The sequence below is a fragment of the Phocoena phocoena genome, chromosome 1 (assembly GCF_963924675.1).
Source record: "Phocoena phocoena chromosome 1, mPhoPho1.1, whole genome shotgun sequence".
NCBI classification, from domain to species: domain Eukaryota; kingdom Metazoa; phylum Chordata; class Mammalia; order Artiodactyla; family Phocoenidae; genus Phocoena; species Phocoena phocoena.
Genome location: NC_089219.1, coordinates 104,676,957 through 104,697,462, shown reverse-complemented (window position 1 = coordinate 104,697,462; position 20,506 = coordinate 104,676,957). Strand labels below are relative to the sequence as shown.

At 39.4% G+C, this 20,506-nt stretch overlaps 1 protein-coding gene across 1 annotated transcript in view; it reads left to right on the top strand.

Moving 5' to 3' along the window:
* The window catches only part of SPAG17 (sperm associated antigen 17), a 219,757-nt gene that overhangs the window by 21,460 nt on the left and 177,791 nt on the right, over positions 1-20,506 (top strand). The window contains 2 exon segments of the mRNA XM_065887534.1: positions 4,454-4,594; positions 5,201-5,284. Of these exon segments, the coding sequence (XP_065743606.1) occupies positions 4,454-4,594; positions 5,201-5,284 (225 nt within the window).

The window sequence follows — 20,506 nt, the reverse complement described above, 5'->3', positions numbered from 1 at the left end:
CAGGGCAACAGACCCCCTGACACGCTAGCAAAGGCAGCAGAAGAGAGCAGACATATGTGTCTGCCCTTGTCTTCCCCTGTATCAGCTGATTATTTGTGCTAATAGAAGGAAGCAGTCTCACTCTCATCATCCAAAAGCTACTTTTCACTTGCTTTTTTGTCAATTTATTTTACTGAAGTATTTTTGATTTACAATGTTGCGTTATTATAATTTCTGCTGTACAGCAAAGTGATTCAGTTATACATATACATACATTCTTTTTCATATTCTTCTCCATTATGGTTTAATCACAGGATATTGAATAAAGTTCCCTGTGCAGTGTTTCACTTATCTTTGAGAGGGTTTTGGTAATTCTGTTAGAATATAGGAACCCTAAGTAAAATTTGGAGAATTTGCAGTATATGAAAGAAAAATAGTTATGGATCTACCCTGTGTCTCTGGGACAGTGGGCTCGCGTGAGCCAGCCAGATTCTCTGCATTTACGAGAGTACTTTCTTGCCACAGAAGTCTAGGGTGTAAGTGTTTAGGTTAGGACGCCCTCCTGCCAGGCTTCAAATTAGGTGAGGCTGATAAAGTAAATAAAAGGTAATGGATTGTGTCCATACACGACTTCATTCCATCCTTTGAATGAGTTTATCAATAACTGCTAGAGGGCAAGACTCAGCAATAACCATGTACAGTTGATGTCTCCAGGCAATAGAAAGCTGATTTTATTTCCTAAGGTGTTTGAGGTGTGCCAGACTAAAACCCTCTTCCTTCACTGATACATCTAGTGTGTAGTTTTCCTAAAATAATTAATGTTTTCTTTCTCTAGGCTTATGCTACTAATTACACCCAAGCTTCTTGAACTGTCTTAAACAAATTCACACACAGGTAGGAGCCCTGCAGGACTCACGAGTGTGGTGAATCAGGTTCTGTGCCATATGCTTTCATTTCTCCCCTCTGGTCAACATTTGTTTTCTCTGTACTTATTTCTCTTGCTGCCCTGTGAACTGAAATTTAAGGGCTGTGTTTAGCTGCATGTTGGGGTGGAATATGGGTGGAAGGGTGTATTTTAATAGTATTTTGCCAAATTTAAATTGGGTTGAATGTTTTCCAAAATAATTTCCTATTTCTAAAACTGCTGCCAGTTAGGAGAGACTTGGAATCTACCCTTATCCTGAAATACTAAGAAAAAGCTCAAAAGTTATATTTGCAGAGTGTCATTTACTTAACGAGTCTCCCTAGTTAGACCCAGAGAAGTGACTTTGCTCTCCGTTATGAGAATATTGTGCATTTCCTGGCATCTCGCTGCCCCCTAGTGCAACATGCCAGTGAGCGCATCCTTCCCTGCAAGCAATCTTTGCTTTATTACTGTCTGATCAGTCCATTTCATGCTTCCCTGGGTTCTGGCAATATGATTAAACACTAATCCATGGCTCCAACAGAGTCCTCCATGGGTCCTATTTTGCCAAATAGATCTAACTTTTGGAGCAGGAGTTTGGCGGGCTAGAGAGTACAGATGGGAAAGTGGGCTGGACTCTTGAGACCCCTTCCAATGGGGAGACATGGCCCAGCTCCCAATGGGCCTTGTAGAGAGCTCTGAACGTGAACAAATCTGGACCTGCTCTAATGCAGGCAGACTGTCTCAAGGTGATCTCAGGGAGCCCATAAGTTTCAGTACAGTGCCAAGAATCAGAGGAACTGATCTTATGTTAAGATACACTCCTAGTAGCAAGAACAACGGGCTTGAAGAGAGAGACCACCTTGGGAAATTCCCTCAAACTCTTTTAGCCTTTGTAAAACGACTATTGATAAGAAGTAATCTTAGGGGCTTCCCTGGTGGCGCAGTGGTTGAGAGTCTGCCTGCCGATGCAGGGGACACGGGTTCGTGCCCCGGTCCGGGAGGATCCCACATGCCGCGGAGCGGCTGGGCCCCTGAGCCATGGCCGCTGGGCCTGCGAGTCCGAAGCCTGTGCTCCGCAACGGGAGAGGCCACAACAGTGAGAGGCCTGCGTACCGCAAAAAAAAAAAAAAAAAAAAAAAAAAGTAATCTTAGACGTTTTAAGGTTTTAATACATTCATCTGTTTTTGAAGGTTCTGTACACTTTAACATGTGATCTAAATCTTCTTCTATTAGGCTTACTGTAGCCAAAGTAGCCATTAGGTGCAATTTAAGGATATGGAAAGGCATTCTGACCCTAAAGGCTTGCTCTCAAAACTATTCTGAAATGATCACCAATTGTGAGCCATGTATGTGGTCTCCATGAAGTTCTGCCAAAATGACCTTGAACAAGGTGTTTAACGTCATTGGGCCTCTGTTTTTCCATTTTAAAAGTATTAGTGCCCCTATTTAAATGGATTACTTAGGGATTCAATGAGATAACATATGCCTGGCCCATGGCAGATTTCAATAATTGTTAGTTCCTACCTCCTCCTCCCCCGACCCCTTTTTTCTGGACTGCAATAGTCAACACCCATCTTGGATACCAGATACTAATGGGTAGATGGTGGATTACGATGCCTGCTTTCTGAATTGTCCCCCAAAGAGCTGAGAGGCAGCCATTGCTTGTCACTATTAGTTTTGAATATTGGCAAGGAAATTTGCAAGAGGGAGTGGGATAAGGGGGTAGAGGTGGTCATTAAAATCTTCAGTGCTGAAAACTGTAACTGACAGGAACTTCAAGGTATTGCCTGTTCAGGAACCACGTCTGCTTTATTATGGAATGAAAGATTTTTGTTCTTTAATGATGATTGTAATGCAGTTTTGACTGAGGGAGCAGACAAGAGAAAAGAAAGGCATCCAGTGTGGGGAAAGGTCATTTTGTGATCATGGAATTTTTTTCAGAAGACTGTGTTACAAATATCATACTTGCTTTTCAGAATCAGGCTATTTGCAAAACAGATGCTCAATCTTCCTATGGTGAATTAGTAAACAAACAAAAAAAGATTTTAAACTCAGTATAACAGAGGGAAACACAGAGCCACACCTACATGCATGCGTGTACACGTGTACAAACGCAAATACATACTTTGTAGATTAAATAGACATTTTTATGCTTTTATGTGTGTTTTTTGTTTTGGTGATAACATTGAAAATTGTGTGGGTTTTGTTATGTAGTTAGGGTTAGTGAGTTTCCATGGAGAGAAGTAAGAGAAGTTTAAGAACAAATTCTTAAGTTTAAGGACAAATTTCTCCTTACCTTTGATGGTAAGGAAGAATTTGTACTAAGGTCTTTCCTCCCATCTATACTCTAGTTCTGTCATTACCCTGACTATGAATTGGACAGAAACCAGAGAGAACCATGTAAAATTATGCATTTCGTTAAATTTGTGTAAAGTCTTTCCAAATCTTCTTAGACATTGTTTTGGAATTGACCAAGGGGGAGTTTTACTCTATTTGTATCAGATCTCTGGAGTGGAACTAGAGGGAAGGTTACATATTGCCCTGTCCAACCCCTTTATTTTATAAATGGAGAAACTAAGGTCTAAAGAGGTCACAGGGCCAGAGTGCCCTCCCTTATTATTATCTCTCTTTCCTGTTGTCTGTATCATGTTTGCTTGGTCCATCTTCCCATAACGTGGTGAGTGTTCAAAAGCATTAGACCTGATTTGCATGAGTTTGGCCTTCCTCAGCACCACACAATGGGAAAGTCGGTAAATTCCATTCTTAATCTCCTCCAGAGAATTGCCTCTTCCCAACAGAAATTACAATAGAGGGAAAGGGATTACTGAATAAGAATATTGTTTTTTAGTAACTTATTTCTTTACACTATTCGACAAAGAATTTCATGTCCAAGTTTAATATTGCAGTCTATTTCTTGACAGTGGAAAGAACCCATATGTGAATTAGCAATGAGAATTTTGTGTTACATTAGGAGGAAAAGATGTGTTCTAGTTCTGTCCTTTACAAAAACTCTGGAATTGAATTTTACCTCCTATAAAAAAGCCCATTTTGCAACTCGTTCAATATCACCCAACAATCAACAAATATTTATCAAGCCTCTACTATGTTCCTAGCAGTATTTAGAGTCTTAAGATGTATCAGGAAGCAAAACAAAGATTTCTGCCTTGGAGATTGTATCTTCATGTACATTTGTAACATATGAATGAACTATTACTTTCCAACACCAAATTATTCTTGCACAGCATTCTAATGAAAATGTGTCATTTTAATTTTTTTTATTTTTTTTAATTGTCTTCCTTAAAATAAAAGGCCTTGTTTCTCAAGAAAAATGCTTTTTGGGCAAGTTGCATGAAATTTGTCACAATACTGCCGCCTTGCGGCTGCTTGAATCAGAAACCCACATACACTCTAAGGTCAACTCTGTCTTTTTTTTTTTTTTTTTTTTTTAACTCTGTCTTTAAAGGTAAGGTTTATAGGACAATTATCCTGCTCTTCAGTGGAAGCGTTTGATACAAAATTACCTAGCCAGGAGTACTTAGAATCTAATTCCTTCTGATTTTGTCACAGAATGACTGGAAGAGCTCCATCGCTTTTGTCGTTGGAAACCAAGTTGAGGATGAGCTTCTCATTCAAGCCCTCACCCTCGCTGTCCAAGTTCCTCAGCGCAGACTCTTCAGTATGGTTTCCTGGCAAGACATTCTCCAGCAGGTACCTGTCTCTTCCCACCCCTAAGCCCCTTGGAGACTTTCTTCTTAAAATAATAGAATAAAATAATGAAATAAATAAAACTATCATATTCTTGGGCTGTTTGGCAAGTTTTGGTGCATTACTTTGCACAAACACTTAGCTGGAATAAATTTGAATCATCTAATCTGGAAGGATTATGTTTTTATCGGTGAATGTTGCCCTTTCCACATTCATTCATTCAACAAAAATGTCTGAGGTCATACTAGGCTCCATGCTGGGTTCTGTGAGGAATTATTTTAATAAAAGACTCAATAACAATAAAAGAAAAAACTATTTAATATTCCAAGGAAGCCCATAACTAACTGGAAAAATGAAACCTCCAGAGAATCCTAGCTGTCAGAGGTTAGAGGGGAATGATAACACAGAAAAGTTCTGTCAGATGGCACATCCTCATATAATTACTAACAGCTTACCAAAGTGACTGTAAATATTTGAACGAATTGATGACTATCTCTTCCTTGCTAGGTTCCCCAACCCCTCAAGTCACCGAGGTATTTGAAAGTTACATATATCTAAGGATTCTTTAAGAAAGCCTTTCTTTTTCATTATAGATGAATTTTCTTACAGATTAATGGAACAAGTGCACTTTTTGGAAGTACATCTAAAAAGGCAAAGAAACCTCTAGGCGGTAGTGCTCCCTTATATTATGAGGTAGGTGAACGTATTGATTGAAGAGATTTTTGTAACTTTTAGAAAACAAGAATTGAAGTAATAATTTTATAGTCACTTAAAAAAATTTAATTCATTCTTTGAAAGCAAATTCCCACTCATTGTTGGAGCTATTTGTTCCTGATGGTGGGAGTATAAAAAATCTGCTTCCCTTTTAACAAAATCCCCCTTTAGGTCCAAAATTGTCCCAGATTGTCTACACTGTCACTGTATCCAATTGAAGAATATAAATCAGAAATGTGTGTGTATGAAAGTGTTGGATCATACTTTTTCATGGTAATTACTGAGTATGTGATGGTATTAAAGGGGGTTGTGTTATTAGTGTATTACAAAGTGTTAGTTTTACCAAAGAAACAATGTAAAAATGCCCCAGAACGTGCTTCCTGCACATGACAGAGAAACAACTGGAATAATTTTCCATCCATTTGTGAACTTTGTGTCCATTTTACATTCTACTTTAATCATTGTGAAAGTAAGGATAATCTTCAGATTAATGGTCCATTCCGTTTCTAGCAGATGCAAAAGTCTGGCCTGGCTGACCAGTGGGTTTGTGCAAAGGACTTAGAACTCAGGCTCAGTACAGGGGTTTTCCTCTTACCCTGTCTTGTTAATATCCAACTTACAGCTTACAAGGAACTATAAAAATCCAGTGATTAATTAGAATATCACTTAAAATTTGTCAGGCACTATTTTATGACTCTGCAGACCGAAAGCATAAAGATTTTGGGATCTTTCAAGACGAACTTGTTTGTACTTTATTTCAGTGGTAACTAATAAAGTTTTTATGTGTCTCGGTTCTTGGGTGATTTCATGATGGACTCTGTAGTGTTGCCTGAGTACTGTCTGAACAAGTTCCATTGGACTTATTTACAGTTGCCAATACTGTGGATTTTTAGCATTAACTCTTGCTACACTACTCTCGCTATCATGGCAAAAAACTCATTCTGCGCTGATGAAGTCAAATAATGAGGCTTCTAGCTTTTGTTATGATGTCCTGCATGTGCATGCCCCAGTTGAAACATTATGTGGTACCTGGATTTAAAATATTGGAAGTTCTCTTCTGAAGTAGCCATAGAAATCCATGTCCAATTCTCAGGCCTGGGATCAATTAGCCCCCGCCTCCAAAGGACTCTTTCTTCTTCAAAGATGCTCAGTGAAAATCAGAGATGATAACGGGCCAGTTTTGACGTCTGATGTGGACAGGCATTTTGGCTTGGATGTGGGATAGCCCGATGTTACAAATCCAGAGTTCAGTTAGAAAGCCATTCCTCTCCAATATGCGCTGTGACTCCTCATAGCCTTCACTCAGGGGAGGTCCATTTCACATCTGGCTCCCCTTCATTCTTCCAGTGGAGCATTTGGGCAATAAGCCTCCCACACCCGCTCACATACCCTTTTCTGAATGGTTCCAGAAGAAAAGGGAAGGCAGCAGGAGCACCACAGAGATGGACCTGGGGTGCACCAGACGAGCATTAATGTCAATCACTGTAGCAAGAGTGGATCAAAAACAGAAAACAAATTTGGGTTCCTGGGCAACATCAGCCATGGCCAGAATGCACGTCTGGACAAGAAGGGCACATATCCAACCTCAATCCCTCCACACTTAGGACCCATTTTGGCCCCTCTTCCCAAGAGAAGTGAAAAGCTACAAGCAGTGCCTACTGAGAGCTCCAAGGCAGTTAGGAGTGTGTCCGTGAAAGAGACCCACAAGCCAAACTCTTTGGGGACCTCTGGACTTTCCAGGCATGCAGACAGCCGGCTCTTGACTCTATTTCTGCTTAAAATCTTCCATGGTCTGTGGCCACAGGTGAATTCCTCGGGAGCCTGTTTAGGAAGTCTTATGTTTTCCTTCTCAAAGGAAACTCTGCAATGGGGAAAGAAAAGAGAATCCAACAAAATTACTTATGTTACATGGGAAATTCATAGAGTTCTGTTTCCTTTTAGATCTCCATTTTGGAGGAAGGAGAACTCAAAATAGATATTATAAAGGCCACGCACTTACATTGACTACTATTTGTAGGATACTCTCATTGGCCTTAGATTAGAGCCTCGTCGTTCTTACTTTAAACACAGTTCTAACCAATTTGACTTTCTGGTTTCCCAGCCTGCGGTCGATTAGGAGCAGAGAATTCGAGTGAAACTTCATTCTAGCGCAGTTGATCCATGAGTAGTAAAAGAGTGTCAGAACCTCATTACATATTTCCAATAACGACTTGAAATGTCTGGGCTAGCAAAGACCACATTCCACAATGATTTGCTCAAGCTTTCATTTGGATGGCTTGGTCCTGTGTACACACAGCCTCGTTTTGAAATTGTGTAATTTCCCCTGAAACTTTAGAATTTCATCTAGCCATGATATTGTATATATGAGAGAATATTTATTTATAAACCACAGTTCTTTGAAAACCTGCTTAGATTTGTGCTAATGTGATTCCACAGAGACAAAACTACCCATGTGTTCCTTCACCTTCTCTTTTTGGAAACAAGTTTTGCTCTAGCAGGAACTACTCCAAGGACCTATGTGGGAATGGGAAGAGAAGTTTCCCCTTTGCCTGTAGTCTTAGGGATATTAGCTATCACTTTATTTTTCTTATAGTAGTAATAGTAGTGTAGTAGTAGGTATAGTAGTAGCATTTAATGAGGATGAATATGATTATGATCCCATATACTGGCATTACTTATAAGCATAATTTTCACCATGCAATCCTATTTGAAGAAGTGTACACACATGAGAATGGATGTACAGATGTTGCCTGAATTATTAGTGACCAGTTTTACCAAATACCAAACAATTAACCAGTACATTCTTGTTCAAGCACTAGGTGTCAAACACTATCTAGACAGCGGAGGGAGGGGAATATGAATATTATAAAGACTTTAACCTCAAGAAGCTTAAGGACTAGTTAGGAAGAAAAAGAAATATATATATATATATATATATATATATATATATATATATATGCCTGACACATAGTAGGTATTCAATAAATGTTTGTTAAATTGAGTAACACAATGCAGAAAATAGTCAGGGAAGTCTATGAGGGAGAGTTGGAGTGTTCTGGACATTTAAAGGAAGATGAGGTTACTGTTAGCCTGGGTGGATTGGGGAGGGGTGAGACCTAGAGGAGCTTTGTGGAGAAGGTGGCATTGGAAAGGAAGGGGAGCTGACAAGTTTGATCTTTTAAACATGTTATCCTGATTGATCCATATCACAGTTCTAAAAGGAAATGTGTATATCCCCATCTTACATAGGGGAAGATGGAGGCATAGAGAAGGTAGGAAGCTTGCTAATTAGAAAACTGAAGAACTTGGATTTAACCATAGTTAAATACATAGCCTCAGATTTTTCCACTTGACCACAAACCCAGTACTCTTTCACTGGGCTCAAAGCTGTCCACCCTTTGGATGCATAGGTCTTGACTTTCATATGTGGGAGAGGGCACACTCTATGAGAAGGGAACAGCTCAAGCAAAGGCATAGGAGTGGGAGAGAAGACAACACATATGTACTAACTTTGTAGTTACATGGTACAATATATATGAAATAGGAAAGGTAAACCCTGTACATATCTTAATTACAACCTTAAGATCCTAAAGGTGGAAATCTATGAGAAAACATTTCAAACACTGGGAAAAAAATCCATGCTTTAAGATTCATGGCTGCACTTAAATTAATTCACTAAATATGCACAAATATTTGTGTGTGTGCTTCATGGTCCACATAGAGAATCTGACCTGTTCATTTGCAGGTATACTCAGTCCTGACCAAAACCAAAAAGGAAAATATTAATGGTCATCCAGAGTCAACTGAACTGTTACCTATGAGAGAGGTCTAAGTATATCATACATGCAAAGATCATCCCTCTTATGGTTAAATCTGATACACGGTATGTGAGCACTATGAGAGATGTAAAATTTTCAGACTTTGACATTGTAGTTTTGATAAATTAGAAAGAAAAAAGTACCAACTGGGCAAGGGGGTTGTTTATCCAACTTATCTGAAATCAGAGTCTACCATCTTAAAAGTTGTATGTTCCACTGCGTAGTTCTCATTCCATAAGGGTGATCGTCATGCCTCCCTGTCGGGAGATGGGCCTCTATCCACACACAGGCTGTGGTTTATGTGCCTGTCTGTGACTCATTCAGAAAAGAGAAATTGGGTCACTATACAAACAAAACCCAATAGTCTGCTGAAACAAAAATCATCTTTAAAGAATAAAGTTTTTTATGTCCTTGTTTATGTCTCACTTACTTCAAAGAATAGTCAATTCTATACAATAAAGAACTTGGACAATCCTAAAGATTACGTGATACATTGCAATTTTACAAATACAAATAATTATTAATTTTCCTCTTTACTCCTCTCAGTAAAAACTAAAACTTTTAATTTAAATATTAAAATGGGCTTTTCCATTGGGAGATAATTCTGGGAGATTATTAAATGTGGAAAGACTTTTATGGTATTAGATATGGAGTAATAAACCAAATGCAGTTAAAACAGATATAAGATGCAAATTTTATATCTTCTGATCAAATTAGTTTCACCACATTTTTAAAACGCTTTGCTAGTACTTTAGATTAGAATTCCCAGATATAATAGTTCCATTTTTGGTTCCTATTCCTGGGTGTGTAGACATATTTCTCAGCTCTTTCCCCAAAATGTGTTTATAATAACTCGCAAGTAAGAACACAGACTTAATTATTATCTAGTTGCCTCCCTTTTCCAGATTCCTAATATGAAACATTTCTTAAACAGTGCCTCAAATTAATAATCTATTCAGTAGAGTTGTAAACCCTTATTTTTGGGGGTGGCCCTTGTCAAAATGAAAAATGGAAAACTCATGCTTCAGAGATAGGAACAAATAATAAGTGAACACATTTAAGAGGTTTGAAGTTATTAAAATGGCAGATCTACTGGGAACAGAAAGAGCAGTATGTCATGGAAGGAACGAAGGGAAAGCGAGACAGGAAGCATTCTCTGGCCTTTTCAATCCTGCGTTTTAAAACAAAACAAAAAAAGTCAGGAAGAATTGGAAGGTAGCCAACCTAATGCCGTTATTTCATAGAGCTTAGGGACACACCAGGAAATTACAGACCAGTTAGTTTAACTTCACTTGTAGGGAAAGTATTAAAAACTGCTGCAGGAGATCAAGTAAAAGGATGCTTAGAAAAGCACAGCTTGATTAAGACAAGCCTGGCCAACGTGGTTTTCGGAAAGGGAAGGTCATGTCTTAGGAACTTGTTGAAATTCTTTGAAGCTATTATGGCCAGTACAGTCTTCAAAGAACACAGCGAGGCCCAGGGTCTGAGTATCTTTTCTGTTCCACATCAGTCCTTCAGGGATGCTTGCAGAACATGGCCCACATCAGGGCCTTGGCGCTCCAGGTTTAGAAACCACTGTCAAAATAGAAGAAAATAACCTCTGATGGAACATTTTTAAAGCTGGAACCAATTAATACAACCTGATATTTATAAATGTAAAATAATGACTTGGAACAAAATTTAGGAATATTGAGCTGTAACAAAGAAGTACTACGTTGGGACTATAAAAACAATCTGGGAGTTGTTGTGTCAAAAGCTGGGCTCTGGAGGCATTTCTCACCCAAAGAAGGGAAAACGAGGAGAAATCACAGTGCTAGAAATGTTTATAAAGGGTTATGAAGAGTTGCAAGCGAATGCATTTTGTCGAAATGGGAAAAAGAGCAGTCAGATGGGTTATCAACCCTGAGCCTCCTCTTTCTGGAGGAGGCCTGAGCAGCCCAGCAGAGAAAGTAAGGCCAAACTAGTCACTGAGGAGCAGAAGGTCAGGGCTCCTGGGGTGCGGTATGTTTGCTTCTCATGTCAGAAACCTGGAGTTCTGTTTTCAGAGGAAAGCACAACTCAAGCAAAGGCACTCAGAGACATCCAAACGGTGCCCTCAGCTCTTTTCCACCCTGAGGCACAGGCGGCTGGCCAAGCCCATGTGGCAGATAGTCAACAGTCCAGGGGGAGGCCAGTAGTCACTGGGGAAGAATGGTACCTGAAGCTGAGGACCCTGGGATTCATCAGCACGAAATGCACACCATGCAAGGATTGGGGTGCTGGCTAGGACCTTTGACCAGTGGGAGAACTGCTGGGCAAGGCAGGAATCTAGTCAAGAATTCCAGGACACACAGATATCAGTGGAGGAGCAGCCACAAGAATAAAGCAAGGTTCAGCTAGTGAAGAGTGGCCATCACTGTCTTAACTGGGTGGGGTTTGGAGCCTCTCCAACATGTTACATTACACTTCCACCATGATTGGAAGGATACTGGAGAAAGAATCACAAAGACGATCTCATCCTATTCCTGTATCTAAGACTGTGACTAACCCCCCTTTACATACGGTAATAATAGTTACCGTTCATTGAACACTTAGTTTATTCCAAGTTTTGTGTGCTGGGTGCCTCATATATATTAGCTAACCTAATCTTCTCAACAACTTGCCAGGAGATAATTAGCAAATGATGAAAGTGAAGCTCAGGAAGTTTAAGTAACTGGTTGATTTGGAAGCCTTTGTTCCTTCTCCTTGTCTTTAAACAAAAATTAAGAATAGTTTAGATTCTACAAGTGGTGGTTGTGGTTTCACATTTCTTGAATACAAGCTACTGTTAGTAATTAGAATTAAGCTTGAAATCTCTCCATAGTTCTGTGATATGGTTATTACTTTTCCTACTACTCAGGCGAAAACAGTGAAGGTGTATCAGCAGATAATGAAGGTGTCAAACAATTTCAGTTATCTTTGAGCCATGTTCATGAGCGGCTTCTGCTCAAATATTTGGGTCAACAGGAATTTTTAATTCTTAGAGTTAAGATTTGTATGGTTAAGGTGACTGAGTCTTTCAGAGTGCCTTCTGCTAGTTTGATGAGACCTAGACCCAGGAGTTAGATGCACTGATCCAAACCAGACTGCCTGGGCTATATGCTGATTCTACTACTTACTAGCTATGTAATCTCGGACAAGTTACATAACTCTGCTGTACTTCAGTTCTTTGTAAACTCAGCATTGATAATACTATCTACTTCATGAAGCTGTAATGATGATTAAATGAAACAGTAAATGTAAAATACTTAGCATCATTCTTGACCTAGAGTAAGTGTCCAATAAGATGTAGCTATTATAATTAATGTTATTTTTAAAATTTCTATTCTCAGTGATTGTTACAGTTTTGTGTTTTAGGAAGCAAGAAAGAAAAGAAACATCTATGAGCAGGGTGTTTTATTTTTAATTTTTTATTGTGGTAAAAAAATACGTAAAATGTACAGTCTTGACTGTTTCTAAGTGTACAGTTGCACAGTGTTAAATATATCCACATTGCTGTACAGCAAAGCTTCCCAACTTTTGTTATCTTACAAAACTGAAAACTCTGTATTCAGTAAACAACTCCTCATTTCCTGCCCCAGCCCCGACAGTCATTCTACCTTCTGTTTCTAACAACTGAACAACTCTAGGTACCTCATATAGGTCGAATCGTACAGTATTTGTCCTCTAGGGACTAGCTTATTTCACTAAGCATAATGTCTTCAAGTTTTATCCACGTTGTGGCATATGTCAGAATTTCCTTCTTTTTCAAGGCTGAGTAATATTCCATTGTATGTATCTATGACATTTTGTTTGTCTATTCAGTCATCGATGCACAGATACACGGCTTTGGCTAAATGATCAAGTGACAATAACTAAGGTTTAAGAAATGCTTCACTTTCATGCATTGCACAAATATTTGAATGTCTATCATGTACCAAATCTATGGTTGAGTTTATCTTAGTGTATAAAACAGATATAATTTCCTGCCCTCACAGAGCTTATATTTGAATGGGGAAGGCAGACAGACATTAAGCAAAAAAATATATACACAGTTAAAATTGTGATAATTGCTTTAAATAAGAAGGAATTACATGGAAAATACTTTAAACTGAGTGTTTGGAGATAAACTGAAAGATGAAAAAAAAAGGCCAAGTGAGAAGAGTGGGGAAAATATTCAGGCAGGGGGAACAGCATGTGCAAAGAGTCTAAGGCAGGAGTGAAAGATGTCACCCTCTCAGAGGAATGAAAAAGGCCAATGTGCCTAGAATTTAATTAGAGAGAGAGTGTGAGACAGAAGTGGACAGAGGCCAGATCTGCAGGAACTAGTATGTCCTTGTTAAGCAAGAGTTTGCATTTTTACTTCCTAGGAAATAGGAAGCCATCAAGCCTTTTAAAGGGGAAAGTGACACAATCTGAGTTCTTTTTCAGAATATTTTCCTACTTCAGAGTGAAATATACATTGGGATGGGGTCATGAGATAAACATGGAAGTGAGGAGACCAGTTAGGAGGTCATTGGGATACCCAGGTGGAGATGGAGAGAGCAGGCAGATTCAGAGTATGTTAAGGAGGAAGAATCAGCATAATGATGCCACTGTGAGATGTGAGGGGTGAGGGAGAAGAAGTGAGTTTCAGACTCGAGTGATTCCAAAGTTCTGACTTGAGAAACTCAGTAAAAATATCTTCCGATAGAAAAAACTGAAGAAGATTAAATTTGGGGGAAATGTGGAAGTACAGTTTGGCCTGGGTTAAACTTGATACGTCTGACAGATGTTCTAAGAGGAGAGATGTCAAAAAGGAAGTCAGATTTTTTAGTCTTTTTCATTTTTTGTATCTTTACATGCCTGGTGTGGTGCTGGTACATAATAAGTATTTGAAGAGGTGTTTGCTGTCTGAAAAAACTAATTTATTAATGAAGGACTAGTGAGAGTTACTGGTAAAGACCACAAGCAGGACACGTTGGACCATTTCAACAATGGTAGTTCAGTAATATTTCCTGGGTACTAGCAGTTTTTGTCCCTTCTTTTTTCTCTTCTTTGGTTCCATATCCCATATGGTGGTTTTCTAATTATGGGTTACAACCCAGTGGTTTACACAGATATTTAGTTGGTGGCAACTGTGTGTGTATGTGTGTGGTTTGTGATGTAAACAGATTTTGCTGTAAATATAGGTCCGAAAAAGTTTGAAAAACCAATACCTTAGAGTCCTCTACACCTATTTTGTGTTATCTTCCTTCTGCATCTCCCTGGAGTAAAGGGTATTGTAGACACTCATCCTTGTTCAGCCCTCACTCAGCAGACGTTTACAGAGTTTCTATTACAGGCTGGAAAGCGGGCACAAGATTCAGTTAGACTTGGTCTCTGCCCTCAAGAGCTGGTAGTCCATCATGTTGCAAATACTATGTTTGTTTCCTGCTATTTCATGACGTTTTAATACTTTGTAGCAAGTCGGATGTAAAAGTTACAGATTTAAGCCTTGGTTATAATTGAGTCTGTCCTTCATTGAGCCCTGTGGCTGACCTCACTTATTGTTCACAACTTTCAGCCAAAAGGGTAATGGTCCCCAGACAGGGTATGTTGGAAAGAGGAGGGAGGGAGGGGCAGAGCCGTCACCAAAACAGTTAGAGATGCAACAAAGATATAGATGGCCTTGCTTCCTGAGAGGGAGAGAATGCGTAGCTGGAATTGAAGTATGGTAACAATTTTCATGCTTCTACGTATTTTTAGTGTGACCTCTATTTCTGAAATTCTAACTCATTCCTCCACCTTTGGTAGCAAGGAAAGGAAGAAGAAATACCAAACTAAAGGTGAGAGAATTGACTATTAGATAGAAATTCATTTATATTTACTGAAAAGCTACTGTACATAATAATTCACAGAATATTAATTTGAATAAGTGAATTTCAGATAGATGTTGTGTCTTGAAGTCCATTCTTCTATTTCACACACCTGACTGGCCGAAAAACCCCTCAAACCTAATTAAGTAGCCTGATAATGTAAGTTAACTAAAATATGATTTCTGTATTGCTTCCAAAATATATTAAAATATATCATTATGAGTTTAGAGGTTTGAAAAATAGAAAACCAGTCCTACAAAAATTCTTACCCAGAAAAAGTGAAACTGTTCGATAAACCCCTTTCCTTTAAAACTGCATCTTTTGGCTTCATACTTATTTGGATTACAGTACTCAGACTCACCCGGGCTCACTCGCTCATTGGGAAATATTTAATTAGATTATCCCCTTTATCGGAAGGAACATGTACTTAGTCCAGTTATTCTCAAGTCTTATAATATTATCCTTTACTGCTGGAGCTGCAGAGAAGCAGAGGAGAAGCTAATAACATGTAACATAGTCACAGGCCACCACTGCTGAGTCTTACGAATTTATGAGGAGCTAGTCTTGTAGTACATTCTCAAAGATTCATTTCAGGAATATCATTGAGAGGGGGAAAAAAAAAAAAGGGTAGATCCTATCTGGATTTAATGCAAGGGGCTAATATATTACTTTTTGTAACTAATAAAATTTCAAGGACTGACAGCAAATTTCTGATTTGCTTTTCCCCTAGTAAAATGTCTGCTTTGAATTATGCAGAAAGAATTCTTCTTCCTGCCAACTTGTTTCAATTCCATGTGCAAAACCATCCACAGAACATTGTCAGGGGTTTCTTATAGAGGTTCATTTCAGGATTCCTCAATCATTGGAGGAACACACACACGCACACGCACACACACACACACACACACACACACACACACACATACTCTTTCTCCTCTTTTGGGAGCAAGCAAAGGAAAATGGATTGGATTGGTAAAGTCTATGTATGGTGCTTTCCCTTTCTGAAAGTAGAGACAAAGATTAGTCATCAGATGGGAGAAAGAGGTTTTAGTGTCCTGTTTTATGTATGCAGGCCCACCCTGTATGTAGGTGGAGAGGGCAGTTGCCGTGAGATATGATATAAGAGGTGCTGGAAGTTCTGCCTGTCCAAAAATAGCCCCTGCAAGGCCTGGGTTCAGGCACAGGGTCGGTAAAACCCTGGTTCAGATGAAATGCAACTGCATTTTCAGCATGCTAACCCATTATACCGTTATCCTATCAGCATGCGTTTATTTATCAGAAATAAAAGGTGGACCTTTGAGGGAATGTTCATTTGGACAGGGAGAGTAGGGGAAGGAGTTAGCAAGATTGAAGGTGCGGGGTAGCAATGCGAGTCCCCAGAAACCATTTCTGCATCACCATTGAGTGAGTTTGTTGAAACTAAACCTCTTCCACGTTCGTTCACTCCATCAGTCTTTTTTGAATCAGTATTTTATGGCATGTGACATTTTCTCCAACAGGCAATGCTTTTTGCTGGGACTTTATTAACAAGAATAATAACAACTCACATTTGGAAGATGCCTTTTAGAGTATAAAATACTTTTCACACACAATGTAGATTTGATCCCAACAGCCTTGTGAAGCTGACTTACATCTTATTATTCTCGTGTAGCAAACGAGCAGAGAGTCTCGAAGAGGTTAAGTGACTTGCCTTGCGCCCGCAGCTGATAACGTCAGAGCCCCATGTTGGAACGCAGGCTCCATATTCAGGCTTCACTCTGTTACTTCAGGCTCTTTGAGACACAGTCCCTACAGCCAAGGAGCTGACAGTTAAGTTTAACCTGCTTAGTAATTCACCTAAACAAAGGAGCAAGCCCTCTGGGAGTTTTCTCTAGTGCTGTTACCGAGGAAGTGTTTCCTCTGGTCTTAAAGTTTCTAAAAGAATTGTGCCAGTGAATTGGTTCAGCCACTATGGAGAACAGTATGGAGGTTCCTTAAAAAACTACAAATACAATTACCATATGACCCAGCAATCCCACTACTGGGCATATACCCTGAGAAAACCAAAATTCAAAAAGAGTCATGTACCAAAATGTTCATTGCAGCTCTATTTACAATAGCCCGGAGATGGAAACAACCTAAGTGTCCATCATCGGATGAATGGATAAAGAAGATGTGGCACATATATACAATGGAATATTACTCAGCCTTAAAAAGAAACAAAATCGAGCTATTTGTAATGAGGTGGATAGACCTAGAGTCTGTCATACAGAGTGAAGTAAGTCAGAAAGAAAAAGACAAATACCGTATGCTAACACATATATATGGAATTTAAGAAAAACAAATGTCACGAAGAACCTAGGGGTAAGACAGGAATAAAGACGCAGACCTACTGGAGAACGGACTTGAGGATATGGGGAGGGGGAAGGGTGAGCTTTGACAGGGCGAGAGAGAGTCATGGACATAATACACACTAACAAACGTAGTAAGGTGGATAGCTAGTGGGAAGCAGCCGCATGGCACAGGGATATTAGCTCGGTGCTTTGTGACAGCCTGGAGGGGTGGGATAGGGAGAGTGGGAGGGAGGGAGACGCAAGAGGGAAGACATATGGGAACATATGTATATGTGTAACTGATTCACTTTGTTATAAAGCAGAAACTAACACACCATTGTAAAGCAATTATACCCCAATAAAGATGTTTTAAAAATAAGATATAGTCAGGGCTTCCCTAACTAAAAAAAAAAGAATTGTGCCCAACACAGGCTTCTGCAGGCACACGTTTGGCCTCAGACTTTGGATTAGACTTTATCAGTCATTCACATCGTTCCCAGGGCTAAAGACATTCCCCACTTAGAATACCTGACCCCTCTGCACAAAGTTGTAAAATAAATAAACCAAATTAGATAGGGAAAATACAAATACGAATTGGCAGATATTAACTTAGGATTTTATCTAGAGCCCTTGGGACCTGGGGTTTTTTTGAGGAGATAAAAGGTTGGGGTAGAACTTGATCAAGAATGATGAAGTGACTGTAAATCTAGAATTTCTATATCAAATCACGTCTACTTTGCACCGTAAGCAAACACACACATATCTCCATCCCTTTAGATGATGAAGCCACAGTTTTGGAGCAGCTCTAGCTCATCCCTTTTTAGCCATTTTGCACTTCATTCACTTTATGCTCCTTCCTCAGTAAGTGCAAAGTGCACCGAGTTAAATAGAATTATGTAAAATTTAGACTTAAATGTTCCCATTTAGCAGCCAAATAACCCTGTTCAAGTGCCATCTCTTTTGTGAAATCTTCTTGGATTCCCGCAGGCAAAGTTCATCTTGCTGTGTTTTATTGTGGTTGTTTGTTTGTATCTGCCTCCCGCTACTTTGTAGTGAACGGCATGAGCATTAGAGGACATGTGTTATTCATCACTAAAACCCCAGCGCTCTAGGCTAGCAATCCCAAGTTATTTTGATCACATATCCCATCAGTTCAAAAAAAAAAAAAAAAATAGAGCGTTTGTTCCGTGTACATTGTGTGTGTGCATATGAACATATTACAAATATCATAGAACATCCTCAAAATTAAGAATTAAAAAGGACAAAATCAAGGCAAATGTAATCAGGGGTTCTAATATTTTCCCACCTCTTGGTTGATAATCTTGCTCATGCCCAGGGGTGCATTTGGAGACCAAATCCACTGATTTTCGCACTTTGGCTGGACACAATAAATGTTTGTGCAATGGGTCTGTGGAATGAGTCTCTGGCACATCAGGCACTTCCCCTGACACCAGTCACTTTCTCAATTAGTGAACTAGTGCCAAGCGTTTTCCCAGCCTCTGAGCACACTGGCTTCGCAAGAGGAGGGCTGGCTGGATGTCAGCCACGCTGGCCGTCACAGGGTACCCTTTTACAAGGGACAACCTGCACGATGTTTGTGATTTGTTTGCTGATTCTTTCATTCAGCATGTATTGTATTGGTTGTTTACCATGTGCCCATCATAAAGTTAATTCCAGCCTTCAACCTAAAAGACAGATATGGAAATGAGCAGTTTATTACCATATGATAACAACAAAGTTGTTAAGGGTACATTGAATGCACAGAGCAATGCCTAAATCTTTCTAAAGTTTTGAGGGAAAGGTTTTAGGAAAATGGCTAGAAAGCTGAATGGGGAATTTATGAAGTAAGGAAGGAGGAGGGGGAATTCTAGGCAGAGGAATCAGCCCAGGCAAAATCAGGCAGATATAGACAGCACGGCATAACCAAGAAATTCCAAATAGTGGGCATCCCTGAAGGATAGGAGGGAAAGTGCAAGGAGCAGCTAGGAACGAGACCAGACAAGTGTGTCAAGACTAGGTCATAAAGGGCTTGGTGTGCCCTGCTAAGGAGTGAACACTTTATCCTTTCGGTATGGGATCCATTGAGGAATTCTGCGCTGGAAAGTAACATGAGAGGTGAAGATATTAGAATCAGCGTGCAGGAAAAATTCTGCGGGAGGTCGGAAGGGTGGCACTATTAATAACAGTCCATTGCTGTATAGCATTTACATTGTATATTTCATTTATTAGCTGTTTTATTAAAAAAGCAATAGAGTACAAGTTAATTGTAGAAAATATGGGAAATGTAGAAAGAGCATAGCCCATATAGTATTAGGCGCCTAAGTATCTGTAGACTATTCCACCATTCAGAGATGCATGCTTCTTTTTAAAAAATAGGAACTGTATATACTTTCTATCATATCCTTTTCATATATTATGACATTAGCCTTTTTCTAAATCCATATACAGTGTCTATATAATAGAAAGCATGTCTCTATTCAATAATTCACTTAACCACTCCCCCTTTTGCTAAATGTAGACTGTTTACCAATAGTGAGGACCTTGATTGTTTCCTTATGAAAAATTTCAAGAAGTGTAATTACTGAGTCAAAGTATATAAATCTTTGTAAAGCTCTTGACATACATTGTCAAAATGCATTCGAGATAATTTGTGCCAATTTACATTCCTTCTAACAGTTCCAATTTAACCACACCCTCTTCAACATTGTATTTTTTATCTTAGTCAATTTGATAAGCAAAAGTTGTAAGGCTAAACATTTAATCATATTTTTATTGGCTGTGTTTTGTGATTACGGAATTCATGAAAGCAAAATGATTATGTAATTTTGTTTTTGGATTTCTTGTGATAATGGGAGGGGAACCACTGTTGTCTAAATTCAGAATGAGGAATATTTGCTTTGATTTAAAGCAGATTTTAGATGCTGTGAGGGTTACAAAAAGGAAGAAGCCATCATTGGGGGCCCTGCCAAGCTCCAGGTGCCCTGAAGGAGAAGGACACACATCCAGGGCTGCTAATACAGGCGCACCTGCAGGAGGGGACTGGATGGGAATATGAACAAGGGCCGGGGAGCAGGACCAAAGAGAATTGTCTCAGACAGGGGAATCTGGGAAGGGTTGTTGCAGGAAGGCCTTTGGTGTGAGCCGTTCCGACTGCTAAGCCTCTTCTTGCCTCTTTGTGTCAGTGGTCCTCAAAGTGGCAAGCCTCCAAATCACCTGCAGAGCTCATTTAAAAATGCC